This window comes from Zalophus californianus, chromosome 4 (genome assembly GCF_009762305.2).
Source record: "Zalophus californianus isolate mZalCal1 chromosome 4, mZalCal1.pri.v2, whole genome shotgun sequence".
Taxonomy (NCBI): domain Eukaryota; kingdom Metazoa; phylum Chordata; class Mammalia; order Carnivora; family Otariidae; genus Zalophus; species Zalophus californianus.
In genome coordinates, this window is record NC_045598.1 from 50,297,284 (window position 1) to 50,314,299 (window position 17,016).

Below are 17,016 nucleotides of genomic sequence, written 5' to 3' on the forward strand. Positions count from 1 at the left end.
AAGGGTGATCTAAGATACAAATAGGGTAATAAGAGTAGGTGTCATTGAGAAAGTGATATATAAGCAAAGACCTGAGGGAGGTGAATTAGTTAGCATGCCACACCTCTAAGGGAGGAACATCCCAGGCAAAAGAACTGCTGTGGCGAGCGCAGCACACCTGACATGTTTGAGGTCTATAAAGGCGGCCCGTATAGCAGGCATGGAATTAGAGAACATAAGAATATAGTAGGAGCTGTCAGAGAGATGACAAGGGGCAAAGAGGGCAAATCATGCTCGGCCTTGAATACCACTGTAAAGACTCTGTACTCTGAAGGATACGGGAGACTACTCCAGGATTTTAAGTAGATGTGTGATATGATCTGATTTAGATTTTAAAATAACTCTAGCTGCTCTGCTGAAAATAGACTATAGGGGAGTACTTGTGAGCTACTGTCACAGTAACATTGTATAACAAACCACCCTAAACCTCAGTGGCTTACAACAATAAGCAATTACCTCATACTCGTAGACTGCAATTGCTTGTGGTTTGGTTGATCTAGGGTGGGTTCAGCCAGGAGATACTGCTTCAGGCTAAAGTTTGGGTCAGTCTGAATCCAGGCTATTTATTTAGTTCAAATCAGTTCCTCTTAAGTTTTTCTAGGGCCCAGCTGAAGGTGTAGCATTTACCTGAGACAAGTTCTTTTCAGAACATATCACCAAGATTCAAGAAGAGAGCTAAACCTCACAAACACGTTTAAGCCCCTGCTTGTTTCATACCTGCTAGCATTACATAGAACAAATACAATTATGTGGTCAAGCCCCAAATCAACAGAGTAGAAAGTATACACCACCCAGTTAATAGTGATTGAGAGGGAGGAATTTGTTTAACAAATGCAAGCTACCACAAGGACAAAGGAGTCTGAAGGTTCTTGCCATAATCCGATGAAAATTAATAGTGGCTTGACCTGGAGTCAGAGCAAAAGAAACACTGAGAAGTAATCAGATTCCGGAAATATTGTGAAGTATAACAACTGGATTTCCTGATGTATTCAATTTAGGGAATGAAAAAAGAAAGGAATACGAATAAAGCTAAAGATTTTGTCCTATGTAACTAGAGAGATGAAGCTAGCATTAACTGAGTTGGGGAAGGCTGAGGGTAGTCTAGTCCCGGAAGGGTGTTAAGGATTTCATGCTGGACATGTGAGTTTGAGAGTTATCAGATATCTAAGTGGAGTTGTTCAAAAGACAGCTGGATTTACAAGTCTAGAGTTAGGGAGAGAAGTCTGGGCTGGAGATATAAATTAGGAAGTTGCAAGCATGTAGTATTTTATTTTTTATTTTATTTTTTTTAAAGATTTTATTTATTTATTTGAGAGAGAGAGAATGAGAGATAGAGAGCATGAGAGGGAAGAGGGTCAGAAGGAGAAGCAGACTCCCTGCTGAGCAGGGAGCCCGATGTGGGACTCGATCCCAGGACTCCAGGATCATGACCTGAGCCGAAGGCAGTCGCTTAACCGACTGAGCCACCCAGGCGCCCTGTAGGAAGTATTTTAAACCAGGACATTTCCCTGTCAAAAAGAGAGAGAGAGAGAGAGATTCACAGACTAAGCCTTGAGATACTCCAATATTAAGCAATCAAGAAGAGAAAAAACTGAGAAAGAGCTAACAGTGAGGAAGATGTAAAACTAGAAGACTGTGGTATACTGCAAGTCAAGGGAAGACAGTACAGTGTATTAAGGAGAACAGAGTGATCAATTGTGCCACATGTGACTGACAGATTACTTAAGTAATGGCTGAGAATTTACCACTAAATTTAATCAAAAGGAGTTCATTAATGACCTCAGCAAGGGCAATTCTGGTGATGTGGTACAGGAAAAAGACCAAACAGAGCAGGCTTAAGAAAGCCTGGAATGAAAAAAATTGAAATAGCAGGAGGGGAAGAATGAAGCGGGGGAAATCGGAGGGGGAGACCAACCATGAGAGACGATAGACTCTGAAAAACAAACTGAGGGTTCTGGTGGGGAGGGGTTGGGGGGAGGGGTTAGCCTGGTGATGGGTATTAAAGAGGGCACATTCTGCGTAGAGCACTGGGTGTTATGCACAAACAATGAATCATGGAACACTATATCCAAAACTAATGATGTAATGTATGGTGATTCACATAACAATAAAAAATTAAAAAGAAAATTGAAGAACAGGAGTATTAGACAACTCTTTGAAGGAGTTCTGCTTCAAAAGGGAAGAAAAGAAACAGAGAGGTAGCTGGAGTTTTCACTTTAAAGTCAAATCTGATTATGTCAGTCTTACAATCCTGTTTTATTTTTGCATTTCACTCACAATTAGGACATTTGGGGGGAGTTGGGAGAGATGGTAGATGGACCAGAGATCCTGTTTATGCATCTAATATTGAAAGTCAGATTTTTTGCTGAGGGCAGTGGTGTCCCATCTACCCTGGAATGAGGCACAAGACTAGAAATAGAGAAATAAATCAGTAGGCTTTGTAGAAACTCCGGGTATAACCTACTGGGCAGTAGCAGTAGGACAGAAATGTAAACAAAATTGGGAAATACTAAGAAGGCAGAAGTAACTACGCTAAATGTGGGAAATGGGGGAAAAGGAGAAGTCAAGAATGCTCCAAAGTTTCAGCTTAAGAAACTGAGTAAGACAGGTGCCATTCACTAAGACAAAGGACGAGATGACTTGAAGGAGATGATAGATGGAGTTTGGGACCTTAATATATATAAAGATGATGAAAAAGCCAAAGGGGTGAATGAATGAAAAAGGGAACATGACAAGGATATAATCTTGGGACTATCAAGATTTAAGGAAAAAACAAAAGAAGAGGTATCAAAGAAAACAGAAGAGTGTTTTATACTAGAAGTCAAGGAAAGAATTTTAAGAGAAGGAAATGCCAAATGCTGTAGAAAGATTAAGATATGGACTATAAAGATCCATTTGAGATAGAACAAAGATTGATGGTGAATTTCAGCATGGCCGAAAGCTGGACTCCATTAAACAGAAAAATTCATAAAAGGTAAGTATTATAGGAACAAGCCTTTCAAAAAGCTTGGCTGGAAAGAGGAATGAAATTAGAAACACAATTATCTATATATTAGATCACCCTAAAGAATAACCTGAAAATGGGTGGCAGAGCAGAGACTGTCTAATTGTTCACTGAGCCACTGACCTTTTTCTCATGGACGTACAGTGAAGTTACATATTCTAGCCCATCTTGCAGTTAACTGTAGCCATAACTGAGTTTTGGCCAATGTAACGAGGACAGAAATGGTATATGCCATTTCTAGATCTGATCCATAAAACACACCTCCCTGGGGTTCCTTTCCTGTTTCCCATCTGCCGGCTAAAAGGAAAGGTCTCTGAGGACAAGAGGAAGCCAAGCCAGAGGTGAAAGGAGCAAGGCTCCCGTCTGACTGCCTGGAGCAACAATCACTCCCCTTGCCTCACCCAGCCCTCCACGCCAACACCAACTGGACTACGAGGTGAGGAGGAAATAACTCGTATTGTGTTAAGCCACTGAAATTCTAAAGACATCTGTTGCAGCCGTTAGTCGGCTCCAACTAAAACAGCTGGCTAGTATAAAGAGGTGTGTGGCTTGGTGATCAATCAGACATGGTTACCAGACTTGAGTCGCTGGAGAATACATTATAGAATGACCACATCTGCAATAGTAAGACAGGAGTTGTCATCAAGTATCAATATTATATACATTTTGAAAAAGAATATGCTAACAGGAGAAGGAAAATATGTGAACTAGGAAAGGAACATTCAATGAGTAAGAATTTGTCAGTGAGCTGGCTCTTCGGTAGGCATGTACTGAATATTCTGATATAAGAAAATGATTTATAGGGTGATCTTAATTTTGTGACTTATCATTAAATTTACCCATCAATTTAGCTCCCCTTGTTCTGATTCAATGCTCATTAGGCAAATTCTATTTTGGAACTGCAGATTTTACTATAGGAGGGGAATAAATTGGCCAGTATACTTGCGAATATCTGGTCTCCCTGATAATTACATTTCTTCTGATAACTGACATCAGTGTCTTGTGAGCATGACTAGTACAGCTCAGTCACACTGAGCCTAATCTACCCATAGACCCTGAAAGAAAAATCAGAATTAACTTGGAAATTGAGTAACAGACCATTGTGGTGTTACTATTACAGGTAATATAAACCTGTAAGTCTGACCTGAGTTGTTAGCTGTTCTCAACAGATGATTGATTTTCTAAGTTGTTGTATTATAACCTATGATGTCTTAGATCAGCACTTAATAAATTGGTAGTCATTTGGAATTTTTATGGTAGAAATATCAATCCAGGGATGCCTGGGTAGCTCAGTCAGTTAAGTGTCTGCATTTGGCTCAGGTCACGATCCCAGGGTCCTGGGATCGAGTCCCACATTGGGTTCCTTGCTCAGTGGGGAGCCTGTTTCTCCCTTTGCCTGCTGTTCCCCCTGCTTGGGCACGGCCACTCTCTCCCTCTCTCTGACAAATAAATAAATAAAATATTTTTAAAAAAAGAAATATCAATCCATAAATTCAAAGCTGAGCTAAACCATATGTAAGTACTTGGGAAGTAATTCCTTTTAGCAATTTTTACTTTACTAATGAGAAATCTTGGAACCCAAAAAGCTTAAGTGATTGGCTTAGGATTACACAGCAAGACAGAATCTAAAGCTTCTCATTAACTCAGTAAAGGAGGGTCAAAAGAAAAATAAGACTCCACTAGTAATTTCTAGGAATTCTAATAGAACTGGTAGAAATAGCCAAATAGTTTAAAAGAAAGAAAGAAAGAAAGAAAGACAGAAAGAGAGAGAGAGAGGGAGGGAGGGAGGGAGGGAGGGAGGAAGGAAGGAAGGAAGAGAAAGAAGCCAAACAGTGGTTATTTCTTGATACAACTGTAAATAGGTGCCATCGAATAAAATGGAACAATGTACAGTTAAGAGATAAAAGTATAGTGCCACCAATTAATAAGAATGGGTAAAACTAACTCATGTTTTTAGTACAAGGCAGAAATATAAGATATTAGCTTTACTACAGCAAAAATAAAAAGCAAACTTAAAAGTCCTTTAAACAAAAAACACTCCTAACGAAATAAAGCCACTTGTCTTAACATCCCAAATGAATTTTTAAATTCTGTTTAACCATTCATCATCCATACCTATTACAAAAAATGAAACCAAATTTCAGAATGCCCTTAATATGCAAATGATTAATAATTAACATTCTTTTATTTTTTTTAAGGATTTATTTATTTGAGAGAGAGGGAGAGGGAGACAGAATCTCAAGCAGACTCCACATTGAGCACAGAGCCTGACCTCATCATCCTGAGATCATGACCTGAGCCAAAACCAAGAGTCAGATCTTAACCAACTGAGCCACCTAGGCACCCCAACATTCTTTTAATACTAGAACTACACGATCCTTTTTTGCACTCTAGAAATCCCCAAAATTTTAAAAACAGAATCTTTCATAACTCATTTAGTGGCATAAACTGACTGACTTAACATGGCATGAGGCTATTCACAGTCTTTATTTATCCCACATAATGAACTACTGTGCTTTACTTGGTGGTAAATTGCATTTATATTAACAATATGCACACTTAAAATAGAGGTTTTCTGAGAAAGGCAAAAAAGATAAATTATATTAGTGCAGTATTTTCCCCCCATAAATTAACTTTTTATCTCTTTATTCTATGTAGTCAAGATACAACATAGGCAAGTAACCTAAAAATTTAGCTTCAGTAATAGACTTACACATTTCGGCAAGATATAGGCTTGAGAAAACCAACTTCATTTCCAGTAAAATGTGTTTCATTGCCACCAAAATCCTTACAAGTTATGTTGGGTGCTGGAAAACAAGGAACTAAAGGCAGGAAGAAAAAAAAAAGCAAGAAACCACTGTTTTTCTGCAGAAAAGGTATGTAATCATGTTTAAGACTAGCAAAAAGCACAAGAAAATACAAAATTATAAAACACCACCTCCCAATATAACACCTAACATGAGACTTTAGATAGGAATATCTAAACAAAGGATAATATGATATAGTGGTCTCAACACAAAAATATAAGAATTGTCACATTGGGTTCAATGCATGACCCTTCTAGTTCAATCTTCTGCCTCTGACAAAGGTGACAAGGAAAGAACTGTACGGTATTACTGCCCTTTACTCCATCTCTAGGGTAAAGAATACTTCTCAAATTTTTGTTGGCAACTCATTGGGTAATTCATTAAATTTAACATGATGTGATAGTATTTTCAGTTTATATTAACTCTTGCAGAAGACAGTTATTATAAACTAAAATTCTTTTCATCTACTCTAAATAATTTTCTTTTTTAAAAGTTGTTTGTTCATTTTATTTGTTTATTAAGTAATCTCTATGCCCAACATGGGGCTTGAATTCACCACCCCGAGATCAAGAGTCACATGCTCTACTGATTGAGATAGCTAGGCGCCACCCCTCCCAGATTACTTATTCCAAGTGTATTTGTTTCTCTATTCCCTCTAGGAATTGATGTAGCATACCATTTTAGCACTTAAGCGTTTTTGATCTTTACTCCTATCCCAGATGACATAATAAGAGGAAGTAATACAGAGCTTACTATGTGCTAGGCAGGAGCTGTCCTGAAGCCTTTATAGCCTTATTGTATAAAGATCTATGTGCATTGCCTTTTTCAAAACCTTGCATTCCTTGTAGATAAAAATAGCACTAAGATCACCTACTTCATAGGACCATTGTGGGGATTAAATATGGTATAAAGTACCTAGTACAAAGCACAGCATACAGTAGCTATTCAATAAATGTATTGCCTTTTCCTCTTCACCATTTCTGATTAAAAGGTACTAATGCTTTTAGGCTAGTTTCAGACTGCTTATCTCTATGTTTAGGATCAATAATTACAGGATTGTGTTGTTTTTTTTTTGAGAAAATGAAAATAGAACCTTGTATAATAGTCTAAAAAAAACCACAGAAGCCTAGAGTTTTATCATGAAAGGAAAACGGTATTCATTTTCTGTCTACTTTATAATTATCTTATGATTTCCAACAAATCATTGTCCTTTTATAGGCCAGAGTAGTACACTGAGAAAATGATGTCGGAAAAAAATGTAAAATTACTTTACACACTTTTGTTGGGTTATTGAAAGTTCAAACTATATCACCTATAAACTTAATTTATTTGATGTATTTACGTGTCCAAAACCAGGTATTTACACTAAAAGACACAGATTCAGTATAAATGAGAACCATTTATATGGTTCTCATTTATAACAAGCAAAAAAGTAATAAAATGAAGGGAAGACAAAGAGTGAGGAAATAATATACAGTAGACTCTTGAACAACACTGGTTTGAACTGCATACATATACTTATATGTGGATTTTTCTCAGTGACTACAACACAGTACTGTAAATATAGTTTCCTTATAATTTTCTTAATAACATCCTTTCCTCTAGCTTACTTTATGTAAGAATACAGTATATAATACACATAACATACAAAATGTGAGTTAATCAACTGTTATCAATAAAGCTTCTGGCCAACAGTAGGCTATCAGAAATTAAGTTTTGGAGAAATCACAAGTTATACACACACTTTCTATTGCACAGGGGCCAGCACCCTAACCCTTTGATTGTTCAAAGGTCAACTGTACTAGGAAACAAGTAAGAGAAGACATTGTAATTGAGCCCCAAATTTAGATCAGAGCTTCCTGATAGTTAAGACAGAAAGCTTTACAGAGCTTTTGTGGTATAATTCAAAGACAGCATTCCAATTCACCTCTAAGTGACTGCAGGAACTTGGTTTGGTTCATGACCCCAGGGAAACACAGAGAAAGTCCTCAATAAGAAGGTTTACAAAACATAGAGGTTTCCCACACAACCATTTCTTGACTCCAGATATAAGCAAGGATTTATAATCTACAGAGATAGGGCAAAAGTTAACAGACAATTTATATGTAGCTGTTTGGACACCTGCCTTGATACTGGGATAAAATGTATTGACTTTTGTGAATAAATTATTACCACGACCCTTAGGTGGTATCTCTTGAAAATCTGCCATCTTAGGTCATGTCTAGCACTATATAGTAGATAACTCAAAATTGAGATTAGCAAATGTCTGAAATGCTTATATTCCATGTTATTGACTGAAAGAAGATCAATATGCTCTATTTCAATGACCAAGGGCAATTTTGTTCCCCAGGGGACATCTGGCAATATCTGGAGACATTTTGGGTTGTCACCTCTGAGGAGCTGCTACTGCCACCTAGGGGGTAGAGGCCAGGGATACCCCTAAACATCCTACAATGCAGGGGCGCCTGGGTGGCTCAGTAGTTAAGTGTCTGCCTTCGGCTCAGGTCATGATCCCAGGGTCCTGGGATCAAGCCCCTCATCAAGCCCCTCATCAAGCCCCGCATCAGGCTCCCTGCTCGGCAGGAAGCCTGCTTCTCTCTCTCCCACTCCCCCTGCTTGTGTTCCCTCTCTTGCTGTCTCTCTCTCTCTGTCAAAAAATAAATAAAATCTCTGGGGTGCCTGGGTGGCTCAGTCGTTAAGCGTCTGCCTTCGGCTCAGGTCATGATCCCTGGGTCCTAGGATCGAGCCCCGCATCGGGCTCCCTGCTTGGCGGGAAGCCTGCTTCTCCCTCTCCCACTCCCTCTGCTTGTGTTCTTGCTCTCGCTCTCTCTCTCTGTCAAATAAATAAAATCTTTTTTAAAAAATTATTAAATAAATAAATAAAATCTTAAAAAAAAACCAAACCATCCTACAATGTATAAAACAGCCTCGTCACAACAAAGAATTACATAATCCAAAACATCAACAATCCCAAGGTTGAGAAACCCTGCTCTAGACCAGTGGTCTTCAAAAAATTTTACTCGCACACTTCCTAAAGTAACTTTTTACAACTCTGTACTCCCTTACACACTTAAGTTGATATCTAAAGTTTTTCTTTTTTTTTTTTTAAAGATTTTATTTATTTATTTGAGAGAGAGAGAGAATGAGAGAGAGCACGAGAGGGAAGAGGGTCAGAGGGAGAAGCAGACTCCCTGCTGAGCAGGGAGCCCGATGCGGGACTCGATCCTGGGACTCCAGGATCATGACCTGAGCCGAAGGCAGTCGCTTAACCAACTGAGCCACCCAGGCGCCCGATATCTAAAGTTTTTCATCATGGACTTAAATGGTTGGAAAAAATATAATTTCCAGCATATTATAAATATTGCCATTAAATGTTATAGAACGCTTTACAATGGAATCTAAACACTACAACAATTAAATAGCCATCATCATCCAACAGAGGATGGATAAGAAAGAGCTCCTTTTGAAAATTCAGAAATTTGGGGGCACCTGGGTGGCTCAGTCAATTAGGCATTGGACTCTTGATTTAGCCTCAGGTCATGATTTCAGGATCTAAAGATCAAGCCCTGTACTGGGCTTGGTGCTCAGTGGGGAGTCAGCTTCACTCCCCCTCCCTCTGCCCCCCACCCCATGAGCTCCCTCTCTAATAAATAAATCTTAAAAAAAAATAAAATTCAGAAAATTTACATCAATTTTAGGAAAAGTAAACACATAGTATCTGAGAATCTGGAAATCAATTCCTTTAAAGACACCTGTTATGGGCTGAATTATGCCATACCCCCCTCAAAAAAAAGATATGTTGAAGTACTAATCTTCAGTACCTCAGAGTATGACCATATTTGGAAGTACGGTCTTCGCAGCTTTAACCAAGTTAAAATGAGGTCATTAGGGTGGGCCCTAATCCAATAAGACAGTTGTCCTTATGAACTGGGGAAATTACATGCATACCTAACAGGAAGAAGATGATTTGAAGACACACAGAGAGAATGCTATGTGAGGACAGAGGCAGAGACCAGACTGATGCAGTTACAAACTAGGGAATGCCAAGGATTGCTGGCCACCATCAGCAGGTCAGAAGGAAGGAGGACAGATTCCACCCAGAGTTTGAGAGGGAGCATGGCCCTGCCAACACCTTGATTTCAGATTTCTAGTCTCTAGGACTGAGACCGTCAATGTCTATTTTAACACTCTTATAACAGCCTTAGGAAACCAGTTCAACAATGATACCTGTTTACCTCTTGGAAAGCTCTGTCTACCTCCAGGAGTACATGTACTACTAGAGTTTAGGCATCAGGCATATAAATCAAAGAGATGTCTGGTTTAAAAAGTTACTTTTTTGCCTTGATGAGGCCCATTCCACTTCCACAAACAAGTGACCTGCAAGAAATCTATAAACACAAGTTTTTCCTAAAAATGGATCTTTAATTTTTTTAAATCCTCAAAATAGTAAGTTCTGGATTGGCAAACTGTGTCATTAAACAGAATTCTATTGCTAATTTTTTTTAAAGATTATTTATTTATTTATTTGATAGAGAGAGAAACAGCGAGAGAGGGAACACAAGCAGGGGGAGTGGGAGAGGGAAAGAAGCAGACTCCCCACTGAGCAGGGAGCCCGATGTGGGGCTCAATCCCAGGACCCTGGGATCATGACCTGAGCCGAAGGCAGATGGTTAACCGACTGAGCCACCCAGGTGCCCCTCTATTGCTAAATTTTAGATAATCTTCCTCTAAATGTATTACCTTGCACTTACTTGCTCAGTTTGAAGCTGTCACTTTCTTGTCTTACAGCCAGATCTTGTGAGATCTTCCTGCAGACTATCTAAAATCAGATCTTAAAGAGATATTTGCAATGCAAAACACTGTAATTATGATTCCAGTTGGGGTTATTGTCCAATACACCTTGCCTAATAAAAATCCATTGTTTTTTGAGATGACAGTTTCCTGTACATTTAAAAAAATCAAACATTGATAGGTGAGTTGAAAAAAGGCCTTATAAGAATATTAAATACTAAGAAATCATACCTTTCTATTTTCAATTAGATACTACTAATTGTTCAAACAATAAATTTTGACAATTATAGTTTTCAATGGTATTTTATTTCTATTATAGGAAATGATTTATATTTGACATGAGATATATGAGAGAAAAATGCTCAATGCTCTAGGCTCAGAACCTCAGGAAAGCTACAAACAGTGGAAAGAGGTACCAGAATGAAGAAACCATATTGCTAAAAGGATTCTAAGGTTTGAGAGAAGTATGAGATAACTATTTCAAGGGATGAAAATTATATACTTTAGTGAGGAAGGATAAGCTGCTGCTCCAAATATATACAGAGATTACATGAGAAAATAAGAGAAACATCAATACTGATTTAATCAGATTTCTTTGAAGTGAACTCCAAAGAGCAGGACTTCAGAACTGGACAAATCTGGGTTTAGTCCAAACTCTGTCAACTTAACGAGTTTGTTCCTTTGAGTAAGTTACAAAACCTCACTGAATCTTGTTTTTGTCATCTGTGAAATGTGGATATTATTCTTGTAATGGTATTGGGTATGTAGTAAAAGCATATGGTGTGTAAAGCATGATACTTGATTACAGAAAATGTTCAACAAGTATTAGGTTCTCCACTCTAGCAAATTAGAGAACTTCAATATTGAGAAAACGAAGAATGAACCTGACATGAGAAATGAATATAACATTGGGAGTGGCTGTAACACTAAGGGAAGATTTTGTGTAATGAAATTAATCAAAAGAAGCCCACAACCCTAGAGTTTATTCTTACATACTTCATGGTAATTTCTTTTGACCCTTATTTTTTTTTCAAGTTAGTCTCCATGCCCAATGTGGAGCTTGAACTCATGATCCCGAGATTAAGAGCTGCATGCTCTACTAACTGGGCCAGCCAGGTGTCTCATTGACCCTTATTTTTAAAAAACCCTATTAAGTAGACAAAACTAGTAATATGTTCCTTTTTTTTCTTTCACAAACATGAAAACTAGATTCTAAGAAATTAAATGACTTGACAAAAGCCTTATGAGTAAGACTCTGGAAATCCTAGGTTAACACTCATTATTTCTTAATCAATACTCTTTCCATTATACCATAAATTCCATGCTTACACTGATTTCAGGAACAAGCAAAAATAACAAATCAATATGATAAGACTAAGAAAGCCAGTTACCAATAAATGTTAACTAGTAGACAAAATTAAGCAACATGCTACAACCTGAAAACTACTCAATTCTCAGATTTCCTGTAAAAAAAGTTTTGCTCTGGCCAATGTCTATGATTTAAATGGCATCAGTTTTTTTTTTAAACTTTTTTTTTTAAAGATTTTATTTATTTGAGAGAGAGAGAGAGAGAGAGAAACAGCATGAGTGGGGAGAGGGTCACAGGGAGAAGCAGGCTCCCCGCTGAGCCGAGAGCCCGATGTGGGACTCGAGCAGGACTCTGGGATCATGACCTGAGCCGAAGGCAGTCGCTTAACCAACTGAGCCACCCAGGCACCCTAAATGGCATCAGTTTAAACCAGTAAGTACACAGTATTTCTTGATTATAAAAAGTAGCATTATTTTTTAAATGGAAAAAAGCTATCAGAAATAAACAATGACGTTTCATAATGATCAAAAGGACTGACCTAGGGAGTTAAGTGATTTGGGATCCTACTCCAGTCTGGACTATAGTTTTGATCTGTCAGATTTAAGGGTCAAGACCTGATCTTAGGATCCTGTACTGCAAAAAAATATTATAAAAACATTACTTAGGGTCATTTGATAAAATTAGAGTATGGATGGTAAACTACATATATTAAATTTACTAAAGTTTACAGCAACTAGAATCTCTATTCTTAGGAAAAACACACATAGGAGCAAAATACATACAAACTGAGAGAGAGAGAGAGAATGCATGAGCATACAATGATAAAACAAGAATAATAATGTGTTTACAACTGGTGAATCTGGGCAAAAGATATATGGGTGTTCTTTGTACTTTTTTTTTTTTAAGATTTTATTTATTTACTTGTCAGAAAGAGAGAGAAAGAGACAAAGAGAGACAGAGCATAATCGGGGGAGCAACAGGCAGAGGGAGAAGGAGAAGCAGGCTCCCTGCTGCGCAAGGAGCCTGATGCAGGGCTCAATCCCAGGACCCTGGGATCATGACCTGAGCTGAACGCAGACCCTTTATCAACTGGGCCACCCAGGCATCCCTCTTTGTACTACTCTTATTCTTGCAACTTTTCTCTAAGTTTGAAATTATCTCCAAGTAGGGGCGCCTGGGTGGCTCAGTCAGTTAAGTGTCTGACTCTTGATTTCAGCTCAGGTTATGATCTCAGGGTCCTGAGATTGAGCCCCAGTGTCAGGCTGCACGCTGGGAGTGGAGTCTGCTGGAGATTCTCTCTCTCCCTCTGCACCCCTCTCCCCCTCACCCAGGAAAATGTGCATGTGTTCACACTCTCTCTCTTTAAAAATAAATAAAAATAGGGGCACCTGGGTGGCTCAGTCGGTTGGGCATCGCCTTCGGCTCAGGTCATGATCCTGGGGTTCTGGGATTGAGTCCCGCATAGGGCTCCCTGCTAGGCGGGGAGCCTGCTTCTCCCTCTGCCCCTCCCCCCCTCATGCTCTCTCTCTGTCTCATTCTTTCTCTCTCAAATAAATAAGTAAAATCTTAAAAAAAAGATATTTTAAAAATAAAAATATTTAAAAAAGAAAAAAGACATTATCTCCAAATAAAAAGTCTAAAAATAACACACTCTTTGCATAACTAATTTATATTGTTAGAAGTTAGGGTAATGGGTTATCCACTAGGGCAGAAGAGTGAGTATAAGAGAGCATGAGTGGGCTTTTAGTATGTTAATAATGTTATTTCTTGATTTGGAACATTCACAAATGTGTTCAGCTTGAGAAAAATCATTTGAGTTACACTTCTGTGTACTTCCTATAAATATATTTCAATAAAAACTTAACAAAATAAAAAAGACCTGCCAAAGGACCAGAGCAAAATTTTCTAGAGATGGAGTCTAAATACTTTTGTATTTCACTGATCGGAAAATTGAAAACACTTGCCTGTGTATGTCTGTACAATGTAGACAGAACACTCTTTCAGGGCAGAGATTGTGTCTTCTTTCATATATTATTTATACGTAGTAGAAGCCTGCCATGTAATTTTTCTCAATAAATACAGTAAATAATTTCCCAATAAATAATATCCTATAATATAAATTTTCATTAAGGTAATTATCTTGATCCATTTATTTTAATCAATTTAATTATCAAATTATTTATTACAAATCATTTCTCAATAAATAAATATGCTTGTTAGTTGGCACTGGGTTAAATGGAAACTATTTTTCTTTTTAATTGTAAGAGTTTATTTGAGCAAAAATCAATCTGAATTGGGCTGTGCCAAACTGGAAGTGGTTAGAGTGCTCTACCCACCTGCAGGAGCTAGAAGACTTCTACAGAGAAATGGAAGCAAAGCAAGGAAGTTATTTGATTGGCTATATCTTAAGAAGGTATTTGCCTTATTTGGAAAGGTCTCACTGACTTTTTGTGATAGGTTGTCCTTAGGGTTTTTATTTTTTATTTTTTAAATTGAAGTATATAGTTGACACACAATGTTACAATAGTTTTAGGTGTATGACATAGTGATTGGACAAGTCTATACATTATGCTATGCTCACAAGTGTACCAACCATCTGTTCCAGACAATGCTATTATAATACCAGTGACTTCCCTATGCCGTACCTGACATCCCTGTGACTTAATTCATTCCATTACTGGAAGCCTGTACTCTAATTGGGAACCATTTTAAGATCACATTAATTTACGGGCACCTGGGTGGCTCAGTCGGTTAAGCGTCTGCCTTCAGCTCAGGTCATGATCCCAGGATCCTGGGATCAAGCCCCGCCCACATGGGGCTCCATGCTCTGCGGGAGGCCTGCCTCTCCCTCTCCCACTCCCTCTGCTTGTGTTCCCTCTCTTGCTGTCTCTCTGTCAAATAAATAAATAAAATCTTAAAAAAAAAAGATCACATTAATTTAATGTTACAGTTGAATTACTTTGCCTTTGGTCCCAATTCTTTTATCTTGAAATTACCCTCTTGTAAAACATTGTTCTTATCCCTACCCAAAAAGCACTGTTAAAGAAAATTAAACTTGGGGCGCCTGGGTGGCTCAGTTGGTTAAGTGACTGCCTTCGGCTCGGGTCATGATCCCAGGGTCCTGGGATCGAGCCCCGCATCGTGCTCCCTGCTCGGCGGGAAGCCTGCTTCTCCCTCTCCCACTCCCCCTGCTTGTGTTCCCTCTCTCGCTGTCTCTCTCTCTGTCAAATAAATAAAATCTTTAAAAAAAAAAAAGAAAGAAAATTAAACTTAGTTTGAGGATTCTGTAATAGTCCTTCGTATACGCAGTGAAAAAACAGAGGAAGAACAATCTTGGCTGGAGGCTGAGAAAGACCATTTAACTCACACTTTTCACAACTCCTAATATTTTTCTCCTGTTAATCAGTTCCATGTTAGGACCCAAAAACATGTTTCAAGGGTCATTTAGATGTCCTCTCTGATCAGGACTTAGAAGTGATTCACCATGACTACTCCACTAGCCCTCGTATGTTTTAAAAAGGCAATTAAAAGAAAAACTTCCCACGGACAGACACAGCCTCATGAGCACTGGGCTGGGACAGCAGAATCTATCCCAGCTCTCAGCTAGATACTGGTGTCATGTACAAATTGTACATCCATATGCAGCCACCCTGTGACTCATCTTTGTCTCGGAAACTTTATTTTCTTCTTAAAATCATGACAATGATTTAAAGTCATTTATTTATTAATCTACATTTTATATATGTTCCCACATTTAATATGGTACTTGGTTTCTTCTCTCCAAATGAATAATCATATCATTCCCTTTTATAGAAAACCTTCCTTTTATTGTCCTGTAGCTCTTTGACTTACATCAACTATGAGTACTTACCTGATAAGCCATGATAGTACCATAATACCTCCAAGTCCTTTTACTTCCTACTAGTCTGATCATTTGATTTTTTGTGTTTATAAACTTACTTATCAATAATTGCACAAGTGGATTCAACCTTGTTTTACACAAGAGACTCCTAAATGAAGAGCAAAGCTCTTTTGGGCAGAAACTTTTCTTTTTAGTTGCATAATTTCCTTCAAAATCCTCATAACTGCAAAGAACCCTATAGGCTAGAAAACGCTTTTTTGAAATAGGTGGCTGCCTGCTTCCTAATTTAGTTAGATACCTGAGTCAAACAGTACTCACAGATTTCTAGTATCTCTCATATAAATGGTTGAGTATCTGAAAGCTGAGTCTTCGTTATATATGTTAACTCTATTCTGTGTTCCGAAAGCACAATATAAAAGACTGAAATGTAAAACAGACAAATCAGAGTATACTTATAAATTAACTAAAAAAACAAAGTTCCTTTAACACATCTAAATTAAATATATGTATACATATTAAGCAATATTTACTATACAAATCATATATATACATATATGTAAAACCTATTACTGTTTATATGGTAAAACTTCACTACTTCAGAATAGTAGCTAAATGCCAATTATAAAAGTTTAACACAACTTATTTTCAAGTATCTTTGTTGACTATAATTGGGCTAGTAGTGTGCCAAAATATAAAGATATAAAAAGATAAAAGAAGATCTGCTTTTTAAAATATATATTGGGGAGCCTGGGTGGCTCAGTCGTTAAGCGTCTGCCTTCGGCTCAGGTCATGATCCCAGGGTCCTGGGATAGAGCCCCGCATCGGTCGGGCTCCCTGCTCGGCAAGAAGCCTGCTTCTCCCTCTCCCGCTCCCCCTGCTTGTGTTCCCTCTCTAGCTGTGTCTCTCTGTCAAATAAATGAAATCTTTAAAATAAATAAATAAATAAATAAATAAATAAAATATATACGAATTCATAATCAAGAGGTCAATTATTTGAATATATTGAAAAACATGGAAGTGTTTTGCTATAAGAAAAACAATTCCTGGGCGCCTGGGTGGCTCAGTTGGTTAAGCGATTGCCTTCGGCTCAGGTCATGATTCCAGGGTCCTGGGATAGAGTCCCTCATTGGGCTCCCCCTCCACAGCAGGGAGCCTGCTTCTCCCTCTCCCTGCCACTCCCCCTGCCTATGCTCTCTCTCTCTCT

General features: G+C 38.2%; 1 protein-coding gene across 1 annotated transcript in view; it reads right to left on the reverse strand.

Moving 5' to 3' along the window:
- Positions 1 to 17,016, reverse strand: part of TM2D1 (TM2 domain containing 1) — a 48,570-nt gene that overhangs the window by 28,407 nt on the left and 3,147 nt on the right. Inside the window, exon 3 of the mRNA XM_027580806.1 lies at positions 5,757 to 5,865. Within this exon, the coding sequence (XP_027436607.1) occupies positions 5,757 to 5,865 (109 nt within the window). The remainder of the gene's footprint in view (positions 1 to 5,756; positions 5,866 to 17,016) is intronic.